The following is an 18129-nucleotide window of genomic DNA, read 5'->3' on the forward strand; positions in this document are numbered from 1 at the left end:
TGCACATATAGTACCTGACATGTTGTTTGTGTGCTGAATTCTGTAGCAATACTGGGGTTGGTGAGGGCAATTTGGAGCAAGGCTGAAGTACAGCATTCTGAATCTGAGCCCAGAGCACCGGAGAAGGTTAATGAACAGTGAATTTATCCTCTGAATAAAACATTAATGGGGACAACAAGAAACAAAATATAAGATTATCTGAACATATCTAGGAAACAGGGACTTAACTCGGGCTGCTCTTTGAACATTTAAGTAAGTTTGACAGTTATACATTAAGGTGAAATTATCCCATCAGAGCCACATAATGAAGGTCAGCTCCAATAGACTTTCTCTATATGTGCAGTAATGAGAGTTCTGTGCATACAAGAAGAGCAGAACATTGGATTCTCAGATCTGTGGTGTAGAAGTGAGAGGACAATATTGCTCTGATATTCTAATTTTGAAGTAGTTGTGAGTGTAGTCTTGGCTTTTTAAGACCATGTTTAAAGTAAAACGATTTAGGGGGAAATTTTCAGAATTATCTTAAGTGACGTTTAATAAGACCTATGCTCCTAGGCATCTAAGTTGCTTTTGAAAATGGGGCTTGGGCTCCTAAATCACATAGGTGCTTTTTAAAATTTTACTCCTAATCTAGGATGAGACTGAGAACAGGAATGAAATGCCCCAAAGAAGTAAATGCATGATATCCAGGAAAAGGTGAATACAAAATTTGCTCCTTGTGTTATGTAACTAGCCCAGCAAAATGATCACGTATTTCAGAAGCGGCAGTACTATCTGAGCAAGCAATGCAACAGAGCTAGTGAAGATTATGCAGAGTATTTCAAATGCTGCAAGGCACCAGTGTTTCATAATTAAACAATATTCTTCATTGGATTAAATATCCTTGTCATGAAATAAGAGAATTGGATGGTTTGTTTTGAAAGTATAAATTGAAAATTAAATGCACGGACAGCAACTGCAATGTGCACTCTCAAAAAAGAGGTTGATTGTAGCAAGGTGGTTGGAGCTTCTCTCTGGTAAAGGAGGAGAAATAAGTGAATGGAACAGAAGAGGTCTTGCATGAATATTCTACAAACAGCCAGACTTGGGGGAACATTTAGGCTTTGGGCTGTGCTTTGTTGCAATTTGATTTACCCATAAAGCCAAGTCCAAGGAAAGGAATAGGTTTAGACTACGTCAATGTGTGTATATATATACTCTGGTTATAGGAAGGTGGAACCTGGTAACCCTTGCTCTAAAGGTGTCGGCCAGAGGAGTGTATTTCTCCACCTTTCGAGCTCAGGCATCGTGGAAGGCTGGGGTCCTGTTCCCAAAGGGCACTGTGACGTCCACCATGATGATCTTTTCCCAGTCCTCATTGGTAATGATCATGTCCGGTCGCAGCTGACTGTCGGTTCTGGGGATAGTGGAGTTCATGGCAACCTTCCCTACGGGTGGTGGGATGCCTCTGACCAGGCGATCTTGGATGGTGTGTTGCAGCTGCCAGCTCTGGAATGGGGCTTGCAGCTACACAGGACATGGGGTAGCATCTCATTGGCGTAGCCACACTTCCTACATCGCTTGTCCTGATTCCCATGGCGGATGGCTCTGTTCAGCGGAATGCAGTTGAGTCAGACCCTGTGGATGAACCTCCAGTCAGCAAGTTGGGTGAAGCTGCCTTTGGGGTGGAAGGGGTTGCTGGCATCCCACTTGCACGCCACCTTGAACACCTTGCCCTGGTCTGGCTTCCGCTTCAGGTTTTCCACATACTGGCAGCAGATGGCATACTTCAGGGTCCTCTCCAGAATGGTTCTAGCTCTCAGAGTAAGGATTGTGTGGTCTGTGTTCTTCACCTGTGGCACCAGGACTCCCAGTTCCTGGCGTTAGTCGCACCACGTCCAGCAGCAGCCAATACGCTTCTCCAGTCATTGCGTAGCATTGCGGGCACGAGTCCAGAGTGAAGCAATATCTCTCCCGTCTCCTCCAAATTCACCTTCCAGCAAACCACTCAGGTAGGCGGTGACATTTTGGTTGGAGGGAGTCCTGGCAATTTGCTTTTTGATGACATCCCACATAGCACTTTCTGGGATGTTCCTCACCATGGCGTCCAGGCACGTCAGAAGGCGAAAGGTGTGAATGATCACCGCAACATCACACAGATCACCCATACAAGGGCATTGGCACCGCCCTGCCTGTGCGAGATGTACACCAGTTCATTGATGGCTCTCTGGGGAAGAAACATCCATGTCTTCACCAGCTACCTAATGGTGTTGTCTGCCTTGTTCAGAGGTACCTTTGCCACAGCAGATCCCCTCAGGATGAATGAAATATGGGGGATCAGGAAGGTGTTCAAGGCATTGATCTTCTGCCATGGTGCCACTAGGGAGGAGTTGATCCTGGCCACATCTCGTAGGATCTCAACGATGGTATCCTTAGGTGTCTGCTGGATGTGGAAACCTGTGGGTGTGCCAAGATGTTGGTACACTTGCCCGTCCTCCAGGAAGATCATAGATTCATCCTCGATCTGAAAAGACATCGCCTGGACCGAATCCCTTCTTCTACCATCGTTATGCAAGGATGCACACTTCCTGGCATTGAAGCGGAGTCCCATCCAGTTGGCAGCCTGGACAAATGCATTTGAGAAATGACAAACTAGGACAAATGCATTTGACATTTAATGAAATTCATTTCAAAATAAGAGTTGCTGGTGGTTAAAATTTGCATAGTACACGTGCATATATTACAAACAAACATTTTAGCATCACACTCAAATCAGCAGCGTTTATTTCACTGATTACACATTTTTAAATGTATACTAACATCTGATTCTGTATGGATTTCCAGATGGGAGGGTGGTGGTGGGGCTGACATTAGGTGCTTTTGAAAATTCCATTAGGTGTCTGTACCAGGGTTGCTGCCTTCAGACCATCATGCCTATGGCATGAGGTGGGCCTGACACATCCTTGCCGCAGTTTCCCCTCAGAAGGGCTTTCCATCTCTCTCATGGATTTATATGGTTCAGGCCTCTATGTGAGTCACTCTCACAATTCACACCCCTTTCATGCTACTCAGTCCCCAAATTAAATACAACCTTCCTCAGCAGCCTAAAGTAAAATGTTAACAAGACCCTCTTGCACCTTCCATTCAAACTCTTGGGCCTCTCCCACTCTTACCAGAGTGCTGACTCTGAAGCTTTTTCCCCCTCCCAGAGTCCCACAGTAGCAGAAACCCAAGGATCTTCTGTTCCTCCAGGGTTCATTTCTCTCCCAGACTAATCAAAGTCCCAGATGAAACACGAGACATACTAGTCTTCTACCTGCTGCTTTCCACCAGGCACTTCCACTTCTGCTCTAGAGATCTGCCCTTTCTTCACTCCCAACCTGTCTGGACCTCACAGAGCAAGCAGCCACCATTCTGTCACCCGCCCTTTGGCTGAGCTTGCCCAAACTTTTTATAATAACCCTACGATCTCTCCCCAGATGGACCCAATAACAGACCAGACCCTCTGATCCCTAGTCAGTTAGGACCAGCTGGGAGGGTGATTGACCTGTTGCAGGTGAGACTGAGCCTAACTCCTCTTAAAGGGCCAGCTAGCCTCTAACAGTGCCTATCTGCATCTTTAGGTGCCTCAATACCTTTGAAAATCTGGCTCTGTGTGCCACGTTGAAATCAATGGGAGTTTTACCGTTGACTTCAGTGGGCACAGGATCAACTCCTATGCTAGAGGACCCTGCCAGTTTGAAGCACCAGGCTATATGTTTGAAATATATATGTAAAGTTAAGAGATGGATCTTTTGCATCTTATTTTCCCTGGGAGACTCTCCCTTATCTTTGTAGCTACGGCTGAAGTTTCCCTTGTATGTGGTCCTTACAGAACAAAATACCAGAGCACACTCTCACTTTCTATTAACTAAAACTCCTTCTACCACAAGTATTCAGCTAACTTATGAAAAGTGAATCAATTTAGCACTACTGTTTATATACAGGACACAATATTAGTGATGTTTAATGTTTCTTAACATTATGTAGAATTTCTATGTTCCTCAACCTTCTGGATGAGTTTTCTTAGCGATGTTATTGGTTTGCCTGGAACACTTCCATAGTTTGTCTTTTCCTGATTTTACTTTTGCTATCTGTGGATAACATGGGGAAGATCTTTATTGTTTTTTATTAATATTATTTGTACCTCAGTTTATCTGCTTGATATCATTCTGTCTAATTACATGGAATTAACTCACAAGGGTCTGCTAGGAAGAGCAATCAGCCACTAAAATAATGGTCAGAGATAAGCCATCTCTGGATAAACAACTTGAAGAGAGGTAAAGGATTAATGACTGGGCCATTAATTGGGAAGGTTCTACAGCCAGACAACACAGCTGATATGTCAAGGCTGGGGGCCTACAATCCAAAGGGAACTAAACAGTTTACGGCTTTCAAATACTATATTTATATCACCTCTTATTTATCATTTAGCCAAGCCTTGTCATTGTCCTGTTCTTTTGATATTTTTGCTCTCTGATCATTTGTCTATAATAATCACTTTTTACCTGGTATAAATTAGATAAAACCCAAGTCTGACTTGCATCTTTAATTTATTTCTATTGGGGCAGAAGTTCCAGCACAAATTAATGCTTTCCATATCTACACAGCTCATCTGGTGTATTGCTACAACAAATTAATGTCCAGCACAACAGGAGACTATCCTTTTAGATAGGGGCTCTAGGACACTTTTTGCTTGTACTCTTCCTAGTGTTTTCAGTATGCCCTAGGCTGTTGGGGGGAAGAAATTTCTCTGTAATTTTAATTACCTTGTGACACATGAATATTTCCTCCTCCGTTAACATTGGTGGTAGAGTATTACAATTACACACAAAACAAACTAATATGTGTACTAATTTGGAGGTTCACATTAAAATACAACTGCATAATTCAGCTAAGGAGAAAGCATATGTGTGAAGAAAGCATATTCTTTGTTTTGTTTTTTATTAGTTATCCATTGTACTTTGGAAAATCAGGATTTTAGACATGAAGTCATATGCCCTCTTGGATATTTCCCTTGTGGCAATATAACAAAGTGTTTGCCTCAACTTCTTCACTGTAATGGTGTGGATGACTGTGGGAACCAGGCTGATGAAGACAACTGTGGTAAGCTAATAAAGACTTTTTTTAAATTCATTTCTAGTACATATATCCTGAGGGCCTCTTTTAAGTGAAACTTAAATACTGTTGAGGCTAAATAAATAGTCAAAGTTAATGGAACTGTAGAAAAATTAAATATACTGTAGAGCAGAACAACATAGATGTTTGCTTAAGATAAATACAGCCAACTCATCACTCATTTGCTAGGAAGAGAAGCAAGTCTTTGTCTATCTTGATGTATTTTCCAGTTTTATCTTCTGATTTGAACTTTTGATACAAAAAGCAAAGATAATTATGGAATAGCTATGATAACACCACAAGATTTATAATAAAGATCAAGTACCTTAAATTCAGTTTAGTCTATACTATAAGTCCATAGTGTAGAACATCCAGAAGAAAGAACACACTCACACTCACACACATTACATTGCAAGCAAGAAAGCCATGCTGACAAAGAGTGGACATATTCACTTCCTGAATTTACATTACACTTGTGACGGGTTGGATCACAGAAACCCCCTTGGGACTGCCACCCGATGTGCCAAGACTACTTCTGCCAGTTTGGGACTCCAGCACCCTGTCTTGCTGAGCCAGACATGCCAGTCCGCTCCAGCACAGACCCAGGGTCTGAACCACATGCCCCAAAGCTGCAGGCTTAACTGAAACCAACTTAGGAAGTGTTCCTGCCTTTAACACACAGATGCCCAACTCCCAATGGGGTCCAAACCCCAAATAAATCTGTTTTACACTATATAAAGCTTATACAGGGTAAACTCATAAATTGTTCGCCCTCTATAACACTGACAGAGAGAGATGCACAGCTGTTTCCCCTCCCCCCGTATTAATACATACTCTGGGTTAATTAATAAGTAAAAAGTGATTTTATTAAATACAGAAAGTGGGATTTCATAGAATCATAGAATATCAGGGTTGGAAGGGACCCCAGAAGGTCATCTAGTCCAACCCCCTGCTCAAAGCAGGACCAATTCCCAGTTAAATCATTTAAGAGATTTAAGTGGTTCCAAGCAGTAACAGACAGAACAAAGTGAATTACCAAGCAAAATACAATAAAATACACAAGTCTGTCTAGTACAGTAATAAAACTGAATACAGATAAAATCCTCATCCAGTAAGCTTCTTTTTACAGACTAGTCTCCTTCTAGTCTGGTCCAGCAATCGCTCACACCTCCTGTAGTTACTGTCCTTGGTTCCAGTTTCTTTCAGATATCCTTGGGGGTAGAGAGGCTCTCTCTTTAGCCAGCTGTAGACCAAGTGGAGGGGTCTCCCAAGGGCTTAAATAGACTTTCTCTTGTGGCTGGAGACCCCCTCCTCTCTCCTATGCGAAGTCCAGCTCCAAGATGGAGTTTTGGAGTCACATGGGCAAGTCACATGTCCATGCATGACTCAGAACTACAGGTAGCAGCCATGGTTCACATGCTACCTTGAACGTCCTCAAGTAGACTTCTTATGTGGATTGGAGCATTTCAAGACGCATTGTTCCTTGAGTGCTTCTTGATTGGGCACTTAACTTTGCAAATTCCTTTCAAAAGAAGCTGACCAAATGCCTTACAAAGCTTACTTAAAAATCAAGCAAGTATACAGCCAATATTCATAACTTCAAGTACAAAAATGATACATGCATACAAATGGGAGGAATGTATTCAGTAGATCATAACCTTTACAGAGATATGTTACATGGCATATGTACCATACAACATATTCCAGTTATGTCATATATACATTCATAAGCATATTTCCATAAAGCCTTATGGGGGGGCACTGTCACAATACTTATGGACCGAAAAGCATAATTTTACTTCATTTTCACAGGACATGATATAGTTCTTTAAAAAGACTACAGAACTGAAGGGTTCATAAGATCCACTCTTCTTTTCTCAAATACAGTTACTCAGAATTTGTAGGTCAATGTATATAATTGTAGAGGAAGGCCTGGAAGGTCCTTTGGTAATGCATATAGAAACTGTGGGACAGCCTGCCTTATTCACATCCTGAGATTATTCAGTCAGGCTTACCAGGAACAAACAGTGTCCACTTGGATATAGTGTGATCGGGATTCAGAGTGCAAAAGCATTGCGGTAATTCACGTAAATTTGTCGTCCTTCCCTCTGCCCTTCTGCATAATCTTCACTTTCTTCCTCAGGAGGACCCTGTGGAGGCTACTGTTTTCCTGGGGTTATAGGATATGGAACAGACTACAGGTACTTAGGAAGCCTGAGGTAGCTGGAGATCACTCAGTTCATTATAAGACACTCAACTGGGTGATCAGCTGGGTTGCTTTGCCCCGAACTGATTTTCTTGGGTGCGTATTCCTTTATGTCCTGTCCATAACAGCCAGAAATGATGCTTCTAGGCAAGGTCATTTGGCTCCATCACTGTCTGCCTAACTTTCACTCAATCAGCCAGGGAGCATCCACTCCCCCATGCATGAATGTCAACCTCCCCAAATGTCACTCTCCTGCATCTCCCACTGCTGTGCATGGCAGTGGGGGCAAAGTCACAGGGCCTAATATTGATCTTGATCACACTGACATAAATCAGGATGAACTCTAGTAAAGTCAATGGAGTTATATCACGGTAAAACTGGGGTAAGTGAGACTGGGCATTGGTGAGGCCTCATCTGGAGTACTGTGTCCAGTTTTGGGCCCCACACTTCCAATTTTTCCGCATCCTTCTTGTAAACATCCAGCGGAGGGCAACAAAAATGATTAGGGGACTGGAACACATGACTTATGAGGAGAGGCTGAGGGAACTGGGATTGTTTAGTCTGCGAAAGAGAAGAATGAGGGGGGATTTGATAGCTGCTTTCAACTACCTGAAAGGGGGTTCCAAAGAGGATGGATCTAGACTGTTCTGAGTGGTACCAGATGACAGAACAAGGAGTAATGGTCTCAAGTTGCAGTGGGGGAGATTTAGGTTGGATATCAGGAAAATAATTTTCACTAGGAGGGTGGTGAAACACTGGAATGCGTTCCCTAGGGAGGTGGTGGAATCTCCTTCCTTATAAATTTTTAAGGTCAGGCTTGACAAAGCGTTGGCTGGGATGATTTAGTTGGGGATTGGTCCTGCTTTGAGCAGGGGGTTGGACGAGATGACCTCCTGAGGTCCCTTCCAACCCTGATATTCTATGACTATAATCTGGGCCACAGATTCCCCTTTGAGGGTAGTTGGCAGTTCTGTGAAGCTGCTGCTGAGAGAGGCTACCCTCATCGGAATTCTGCTGGTGCTCCTTAGGCATAGAGCTTGGTCAAGCCATGGAGCTCTGGCTGGGCCACAAGGTCACTAAGTAGCTTGGGCAGAAATTAAAGGGGAAAAAACCTATTAAACCATTTCTCCTCCCCAGTGATGGTATAGAATGGTTCCTTCAGTATATTTTGAATGCTTTGGGAGAGGTTCAGTGTTTCTTGCCTTAAATATCATTTCATGCTGCCTGGCCTCATTGCCGTATAAGGGGATTATACATGCTGTACCTAGGCACTTGTGAATATCATTAGTAATAAGTGAATAATGTTGATTAAAAAATAAAGTGAGAAAGCAATTGATTCAGATCTTTGACTTGAAACTCAAACTAGACTCCTTGCTGAAGCTTAAGAAAATTCAGATGCCGTTTTTTCCCCCAATTCTTCCCCCTCCTTTTTTTTTTTTTTTTTTGGCCTTCACTTCGACTTCTTCATGGTAGTCTGAAACACTCTACCACGGAAAAAGTTGTCCCTGTGATATTTCCTGGTGGAACTTGAACAGGCAAAGTCCTGGAAAAACTCACAAAAATACCATCCAGTTTTACAGACCCAAAAATTTCAGATAATTTCTGTAACCTTTTAGTCAGCATTAACCAAACAAAACCACTGAACCTTTTCAGGTGCACCCACCGCTTAGTTATCAGTAGGGCTGACTTCTGTAGTGAAGTACTCTGGCAATGGTTTGACTCATTGAAGAGGTGAATTTTTTTGCCTAGTTAATGTCACTTTGCAGAATGTTAATGTGAATAAAACGTGAGTTGGAGTATGCAAATAGAGCATTTTTAAAAAAAGAATTTTCATTTAACAAATATTCTTGATCTTGCTGCAAGGACTAGACTACCAAGAGAAGTGGTGGATTCTCCATTCTTTTATGTCTTCAATAAAGATTGGATGTCTTTCTAGAAGATATTCTTTAGTCAAACACAAGTTATTGGGCTCAATACAGAGGTAATTAGGTGAGGTCAAACTAGATGATTTCTGTCCTTAAAGTCTGTGAATCTATGACAAAAATTAACTCATCTATCCAATCCCAATGAGTATTTTGGGGGCGGGGGGAAGGGGAGAGGTTTGTATTTTGGAAATCAAGGTAGTGTGTTTTCTCCCCAAATGTGCATGCATGCGGTTCACTAACAACTGTGATGTTTTAGTGTATGTGGTCACAAATCACTGGTTTAAGAAATGGGAGCTAGTCAGTACAGTGGATAGTGTGCCTTCGGACATCTGTACTGAAATCCTATTCACAATTGAAAATAAATTTGATCTCACCATAGTCCACACAGCTTTGCAGCATTTGATATGATGGAAACCTTCTGCTTAAGTGAGACTCCAGGATTAGAATAATAAGGATGCTTGGGGTCAGGTGTAGGGTGTTGTGATGAGGTGTTTACTCCACACAGGCTCTGAAAGCGTTAATATGGGCCACCACCTGGCAACGCTATCTGGCTGAAATTGGAGAGTAGGCCAGGCTTAATTAAAGATGAGTCCCATCTGAGAAAGGAACTGAGTGGTAAGTTTAAACAGAGGAAGTTTGGCACACAAAGGGGCTGCAGGGAGAGTGAAGAGCTCTGCAGTCACTTTCTGGGATGGGAGTGTCAAGGAGAAAGCTTAGAGGGAAAGTTGGGCCTGGGATCCTCTTGTAAATCGAATAGCCTGGCAAGAGGCCAGGAGAGAGAGAGAGCAGTCACTGGGGTGGAGAAAGCAGGCTCTAGTGGTAAAACCTGCTAATCTGGATTTCAGAGCCCTGGAAGTGCTCAACTGAGAGGAATGAAAGTTCAAGCCTGAGGGAGGGTATAATGGGGGTTATATTTGTACATTTAGTTTGGGATTTTGTTGAGGGGGGGATTCCAGGGGACAGCTCCAACAGGCCTAGCCCTGAGAGAAGGGTGAACCTAGAGAAGTTGTGGGGAGAAGGCCTAAAAGAGAGGCTATGGTAAGAAGTCCCAGGAAGAAGCAGCGAGGAGTCTGACAGAGCAGACTTTGACTCTCTAGTCCTTAAACTGGAACCCAGTGTAGAGCATGGACCTAGTTTTCTTACCAGCCACTGATGAGGTAGTATGAGACCAGAGAAGGGGACAAGGATGACAGGGAGCCCTGAGAGAAGAGTGTGAACATCATGGGCCCAGAGTCAGGGCTGAAAACCTTTATGAGGACACTGGACTGTTTGTCAAACTTTCTGTTATCCTGGAGAGTGTGGAACGAAAATGTGACCTAGACCGAGGGCTGAGTCACAATGAGAGAGACTTCCAGACAGAGAGGGCTGGAGTGACCATTAGCAGCAGGTTTTAGAGAGGAAGGAGCCTGTTACACCATGCTCAGCCACAAGAAGGTGCTCTAGTGATGAGTCTACTCTTCTACAGATGTTTTAGTAGACTTGTATGAGAGAATCTTGCACAGGATGTGTTTGTATTGTACCTGGCTCAAGACTGTGTGTGATGGGGCATTCACCCCCACACCAGCCCTGAAAGGGTTAAGAAAGCTGAGAAAAGGCCAATTAGTGTGATAGACCCCATATGAGGGGATTAGGCTGGAGGAACAACCCCTGATTGGAGGATGAAGCTCACCTGAGCAAGTGTAGGCTGAGCTAATATAAAGTCAGAAAGCTGGCAATGGAAAGGACTGCAGTGAAGAAGTCTGCAGCCACTCTCTGGTGTATTAGAGAGAGAAGGAAGGAACCCACAGTAGGAGGAGTAGGAGCCTGGCCCTGAGGTAAGGGCCTACCCTGAAAATGGAAGGGTGGAGAAGAGAGCCGGTGGGCAGGAAGCAGCCTAGGAAATAGTGGCTTGAAGCCACTGGTGAGGTGGCTTCTAAAAAAAAAAAATTGTAAAAAATGAGCAGCACTGAACAGACTTTGGCCACATGTTATAGGTTCCCTGGGCTAGAACTCGGAGTAGTGGGTGGGCCTGGGTTCACCTACTAGCCACTGACAGAGTGGCATTTCCTGAACATTGGGTTTAGTGAGACTCTATAGCCCGAAAGGGGAAACCACATAGTGACCTGTCTGGAAGGCTGAGTCTTTGACTCCCTCACAGAACTAATGGGCAGGATCCCATGGGAGGCTAATATGAGGGGGCAAGGAGTCCAGGAGAGTTGGCTGTATTTTAAAGAAGCCTTATTGAGGATGCAGGAACAAACCATTCTGATGTGCAGAAAGAATAGCCAATATGGCTGGTGACCAGCTTGGTTTAACAGAGAAATCTTTGATGAGCTTAAACACAAAAAGGAAGCTTACAAGAAGTGGAAAATTGGACAGATAACTAGGGAGGCGTATAAAAATATTGCTTGAGTATGCAGGGGTGTAATCAGGAAGGCTGCCTGGAGTTGCAGCTAGCAAGGGGATGTGAAGGGTAACAAGAAGGGTTTCTATGGGTATGTTAGCAACAAGAAGGTCAGGGAAAGTGTGGGACCCTTACTGAATGGGGGAGGCAACCTAGTAACAGATGATGTGGAAAAAGCTGAAGTACTCAATGCTTTTTTTGCCTCTGTCGTCACAGACAAGGTCAGCTCCCAGACTGCTGCGCTGGGCAGCACAGTATGGAGAGGAGGTGAGCAGCTCTCAGTGGTGAAAGAACAAGTTAAGAACTATTTAGAAAAGCTGGCATGCACAAGTCCATGGGGCCGGAAGCAATGTATCCAAGGGTGCTGAGGGAGTTGGCTGATGTGACTGCAGAGCCATTGGCCTTTATCTTTGAAAACTCATTGGGGGAGGTCTCGGACGATTGGAAAAAGGCAAATATAGTGCCCATCTTTAAAAAAGGGAAAAAAGAGAACCCGGGGAACTACAGCCTCACCTCAGTCCCTGGAAAAATCACGGAGCAGGTCCTCAAGGAATCCATTTTGGAGCACTTGAAGGAAAGGAAAGTGATCAGGAACAGTCAACATGGATTCACCAAGGGCAAGTCATGCCTGACCAATCTGATTGCCTTCTATAATGGGATAACTGGCTCTGTGGATATGAGGAAAGCAGTGGACGTGATATTATACCTTGACTTTAGCAAATTTTTGATATGGTCTCCCACAGTATTCTTGCCAGCAAGATAAAGAAGTATGGATTGGGTGAATAGATTATAAGGTAGATAGAAAGCTGGCTAGACTGTCAGGCTCAACGGGTAGTTATCAATGGCTTGATGTCTAGTTGGCACCCGGTATCAAGCAGAGCACCCCAGGGTTCAGTCCTGGGATCGGTTTTGTTCAATATCTTCCTTAATGATCTGGATGATGGGATGGATTGCACCCTCAGCAAGTTTGCGGATGACACTAAACTGGGAGGAGAGGTAGATATGCTGGAAGGTTGGGTTAGGGTCCAGAGTGACCTAGACAAATTGGAGGATTGGGCCAAAAGAAATCTGATGAGGTTCAACAAAGACAAGTGCAGAGTCCTGCACTTAGGACAGAAGAATCCCATGTAGTGCTACAGGCTGCGGAGCGACTGGCTGAGCGGCAGTTCTGCAGAAAAGGACCTGGGATGACAGTGGATGAGAAGCTGGAAATGAGTCAACAGTGTGCCCTTGTTGCCAAGAAGGCTAACAGTATATAGTAGGAGCATTGCCAGCAGATCGAGGGAAGTGATTATTCCCCTCTATTCGGCACTGGTGAGGCCACATCTGGAGTATTGCATGCAGTTTTGGGCCCCCACTACAGAAAGGATGTGGACAAATTGGAGAGAGTCCAGTGGAGCGCAATGGAAATGATTAGGGGCTGGCGCACATGACTTATGAGGAGAGGCTGAGGGAACCGGGCTTATTTAGTCTGCAGAAAAGAAGAGTGAGGGGGGATTTGATAGCAGCCTTCAACTATCTGAAGGGGGGTTTCCAAAGAGGTTGGAGTTAGGCTGTTCTAAGTAGTAGCAGATGACAGAACAAGGAGCAATGGTTTCAAGTTGCAGTGGGAGAGGTCTAGGTTGGACATTAGGAAAAACTATTTCACTCGGAGGTTGGTGAAGCACTGGAATGGGTTACCTAGGGAGGTGGTGGAATCTCCATCCTTAGAGGTTTTTAAGGCCCGGATGATTTAACTGGCATTGGTCCTGCTTTGAGCAGGGGGTTGGGCTATGTTAACCTCCTGGGGTCTTTTCCAACCCTAATCTTCTATGATTCTACGATTCCTAGAATGAAAGAAGGGCTACAGAGTGAGAGAGAACAATGGGTGGAGAAACCGCAGTTGGCGGCATCGGACCTGGAAGAAAGCTAATCCTCAGAGCAGCCAAGACAAGGTGCCTCCTGCAGGGAGTGAGAACCCCATAACACAGTGCTATTTGCTTCTTACATACAGGAGGATGAAATTCACTCAAAATTGAAACAAATAAATAAAAAGTTATTTCCAAAAGGCTGAAAATAGAAATATTGTTTGAATTAATATATGCTCTGAAGAACTCAGTTATGAGAACCAGCATAGCAAAAAAAATCTTTAACAAGAAGAACAATATGAATACTGATACAAGGTGTTCCCTGCACTGTAGACAAGACAGGTGGTGTGAAAAGATTTCACTGTCAAATTGACTTGAGAATAAGTTGTCCTATAGGCACTCTCAGCAGAGAGGCCAAAGATTAAATGCTAAGCGAGTGTGAACTTTTCTTTCACTCTTAGAGGTGAGACACTCAGAGATGAACTTTCAGAGCTAATGCATATTGATGATGAAGTGTAGGGCAACTTGCACTGCAGTCACCTGTGCAATACGTGTTCTGTGAGTAGATAAAGAAATCCAGAGTTATCAACTTGGCACCTTTCATGAACATTAAATTCACTTTAAAACAATTTAAAGAAGCAGCAACATTTCCTGATGGGTCAGAACAAAGGAACATGGGGTACGTCTACTTTTGTAGAAAATCTGTTCTCCTATTTCATCAAAACAAATCAGGGACCAGCTGAGACATACAGGACCATCCCTAGGGGGTGAGGGGCCCGGGACATAAGTGCTGAGTTTCTATCTGCCGGGAGGTGCTCCCCCTAGCTCTGCCCAGGCTCTGCCCCCCACTCCATCCCTTCCTCAAGGCCTCGCCCTTCCTTTTCCCACCCCCACCCTGCCTCTTCCCCGCCCAGTTCTGCCCCTTCCCACTCCCCAAAGCGTGCTGTGCCCTCACTCCTCCCCACCTGTACCTCCAGACAAAACAGCTGATCAGCGGTAGGCGCTGGGAGGGAGGGGGAGGTTGGTAGGGGGCTCCTCCCCACCCGCCTGCCCTGCCTCTCGCCTCACCTCCCCGCCTGTCTCCTCACAAAGAGCAGGGTCCCCCAAAGCACGGGGCCCAGGGCAGTTGCCCCAATGGGCCGTACCCTAGGGACAGCTCTGGAGACACATTCTTGCAAAAATCTTTAATTATGGAGGGAAAAGAACATGTTAGAGCTTGCAGTTGACAAAGAACATTCATTGTCAAAGAGAAAAGATTAATCTTTTAATTGTTTAATATTTCAGCATGGTTCTGGTAAGCCAAAGTAGCAGCATGTAAGTTACCAGGATATATAGGTAATAGTTGGGCAGGCTGCAGAGAGGATTGTCTTCAGAGACCCTGAATAGCTGTCTGCATTCATGCATTCACAAACCTTAGAGGTAGATGAATCAGAGGACCTGTAAAAAGCATGAAAGCTTCAGGAAGCATGCATTTCTCAGGGATGGGAGATGGAAAGGGTTGTCATACTATTCCCTGAGACAGATTTGAATTGATGACTGTGACCGGGTGCCTGGGATGGGCCATGCTGAGAATGCCACCCTCAGAGCAGACTGTAAGAAACAGAGCAGACAATCCTCAAAAACTAGTAGGTCATTCTATAATTAGATTCACCAACTCAGTGTCAAAAGAGCTTCTGTAGCTCCACATTGGTTAACAAGAAGCCAAACACCGTCCCCTTTCAGTATCCCAGCCCTTGGCTCCCATCCAGACACACTGGTCTAATATAGTGAGAGGTTACTGAAAACCCTTTTCGCCATACTTAAAGTTCTACCAGTCCCAAAGGATCAGACATTTACCATCAAGTCAATATATATTTCAGATCTTACACAAATATCATGCTGTCAGCCAATCATTCATAAACTAACTAAAGTTTTATTAAGAAAAAAAGAGATGTATTGAATGGTTAAGGAATCCTATACATACAAATGATTTTCAGTGTTTATAGATCAGGAACACAGCAGTGATATTATATGTACTGGCTTGCAAAAGTCTCTTTGGAATTATCCCAACAGGTCAGAATCCAAAGGCAGATTAGATGTAAAGTCTGTTGGAGTCTTTCCATGTATTCTCCAGTGTATGCCAAATAACTACTTAGAAGATCTCAGTCCCATGGCTTAAACTTTCCCTATTTAAAGTTCAGCAGACTAGAGATGAAAGGATCAGGCCTGGGGTTTCTCTTTATAGCTAAAGCAGGTTTTTTCAAGTGCTTTGAGCAAACCATGTGACTGAGGATTCTTCTTTGTTGAGTGCGCACTGTCCCATCACCTTGAAGTTAATGTTCTATTTACTATGCATACACAGGTAATCCAGTTACATTGATTAACATAAGGCAATTGCTGGTCATACATTATAACATAGACAAGCTGAAGATAATATATATATATAATATTGTTAATTTCATGCAATGTCTCACATCTTTGATCTTAGGGTGGACTAAACCCAGTCGCACACATAATATATAGTCAATTAAGACATAAAAGTGAATTAGCATCTACAAGCTAATTTGGTTACATTGTGAAATCTTTAACAAGATACAAGTACACAGACCAACACATTTACCATCTGCCCTTGATTTCTATTACTGCAAATGTATGGGTTAGTGATTGCTGGTCTAGTACATCTCTTTGAAATTCATATACAAATGAATTGTCCTGATACAATTGTAATGCCTCTTGTTAAAAGTTGTTATGGGTCATACATAGGTTGGCTGGTCTGCCAGTGTCACAATGACAGAGGTGAAAATTTCTATATCCCCCTTATTAATCTGCTGAGCCACACACTCCCACCTCCCCCAATAACATGTACTTTAAAAATCTTGTATAAATAAAATGAGTGGTTTAAAACAGAAGATTTAATACAGGGCTGTATATGAAGAATTTATAGGTGAATCAGATGAAAATTAACACTTACATAATCTCTGTTTAGGTTATAAAACTATATTGAGATATTGTATTGAACTGGAATATACCTCTTTGATGTTTCAGGGATTATGATTTTGTTTATGGGCTCTGTCTCAGATTTCTTACCCTTTCTGAAGGGTGTGAACAGAAGCTTGAAAGATGATGTTTATAGTCAGAGCCATTTACATTTTACAGGTTTTTTCTTATGTGACATGCTTGTTTGCTATGTTGCTGGAATGCTAAAAGAAAACTAACAGAAGGCCATCTCTCTTTGGGGAGGAAGAAGAAAAGCATACAAATAGAAACATTTTCAAGTAAACTTTTTCAGTCAAAAAATATCATTCCATTGAAACTGAAATATATATTTTTTTTGATGGAATGTTTTCTGTAGTTCAGGGTGGACTCCCTGATCAATTCCACAGAGAGTGATGAATTGAAAACCTGACATTTTCAGTTTAAAGACAGACATTTAATCAAAATTTTGTTTCTCAACAACTTTCAAAAATATTATTTTTCTTGTTTGAAATGTGGAACAAGTTCAAGCTTCAAAAATCTCAAAATTCTTTGTGAAAAGAACCATCAGTCCCCAGCCAGCTCTACACAAAAGCTCTCCTCCACTACACTGGAACATTATGAGCCTCTTCCAGTTACTTTCATATCCCCTCTTATGGGGGAATGACTCAAATTAATTTTTTAAAATAATATATGATGAGATATTAGTCATCCAAATAAAGATAAATAATGCTGCCTCCAGCTGAATATTGCACAGGTAGGGTTGCCAATATTGGTTGACTGTATTCCTGGAGATTTCATCATATAACTACAGATTAATTCCTGGAGACTCCAGGCCAATCCTGGAGGGTTGGCAACTGAACAAAAAGGAGGTCATGTCTAGGGAAACCTGGAAGTATAGTAACCTAGTTTCAGTCACGATTTTTGAACGCTTGGGGTCAGCAATAAATGGCTTTGAGTTGCCTTGCTGGTCCTAGATGGCCTTAGGTTCATTACAGTGTGTGTTTGTCCAGCTCAGAGAATGTTGAGGGCTCCCAGATGGCTGGTGTGGAGACTAACTTTCATTCTGCTGAAACATTCCATAATAATGGGGATGAACTCTACTTAAAAAAAAATGTAAACAAATAGGATCCAGATAATAACCCTGCAAAAAAATTGCAATGTTTTGTAAATATTCATGCACTCTGCATTAGAACTTGAAAGTGTTTTCTTTTAAGTGTATTTTTATAATTTTTTCATAAATTGTAAAATATTCATTGGGTTTCATACACTGGAAGTAATTGCTTGACATATCTGTATTCATACGACCATATTCATCCCTAGTGTAAAAACTCCTTTAAAGGCAAAGTAGTAATACCAGGGATTAATTTAGCTCAATGCCCCTATTGCTGCAAGATCCTGATGATTTAACTCTAATAGTGTTTGTTACGTTTTTCTAATGTTAAAACACAGTAGCTCAGAGCATTCCAAAGATATTTTATGGTCAAGACTATTTTGCCCATTGCCAGCTGTTTCCAGAAGCTTTTAGTTCCTTTTTAAAAGGTTAAGGGTGATGCTGAACAGTTTGACCTACATGTTGTATTTTATTTGGAGCTGCCGGTGAAACTAGTAACAAACACAGGAAGTGTGTGCAAGTGGTAATAATTCCAGCGCCCTGCTGTGCATGAGTTTAATTAAAAC

General features: G+C 42.8%; 1 protein-coding gene across 6 annotated transcripts in view; it reads left to right on the top strand.

The window, feature by feature from the left end:
- RXFP1 (relaxin family peptide receptor 1) overlaps nucleotides 1–18129 on the top strand; it is a 91145-nt gene that overhangs the window by 19437 nt on the left and 53579 nt on the right. For all 6 annotated transcript variants that reach the window (XM_073341463.1, XM_073341464.1, XM_073341466.1 and 3 more), the window contains exon 2: nucleotides 4969–5124. In XM_073341463.1, coding sequence (XP_073197564.1) covers nucleotides 4969–5124 — 156 coding nt within the window. The remainder of the gene's footprint in view (nucleotides 1–4968; nucleotides 5125–18129) is intronic.

This window comes from Lepidochelys kempii, chromosome 4 (genome assembly GCF_965140265.1).
Source record: "Lepidochelys kempii isolate rLepKem1 chromosome 4, rLepKem1.hap2, whole genome shotgun sequence".
NCBI lineage: Eukaryota > Metazoa > Chordata > Testudines > Cheloniidae > Lepidochelys > Lepidochelys kempii.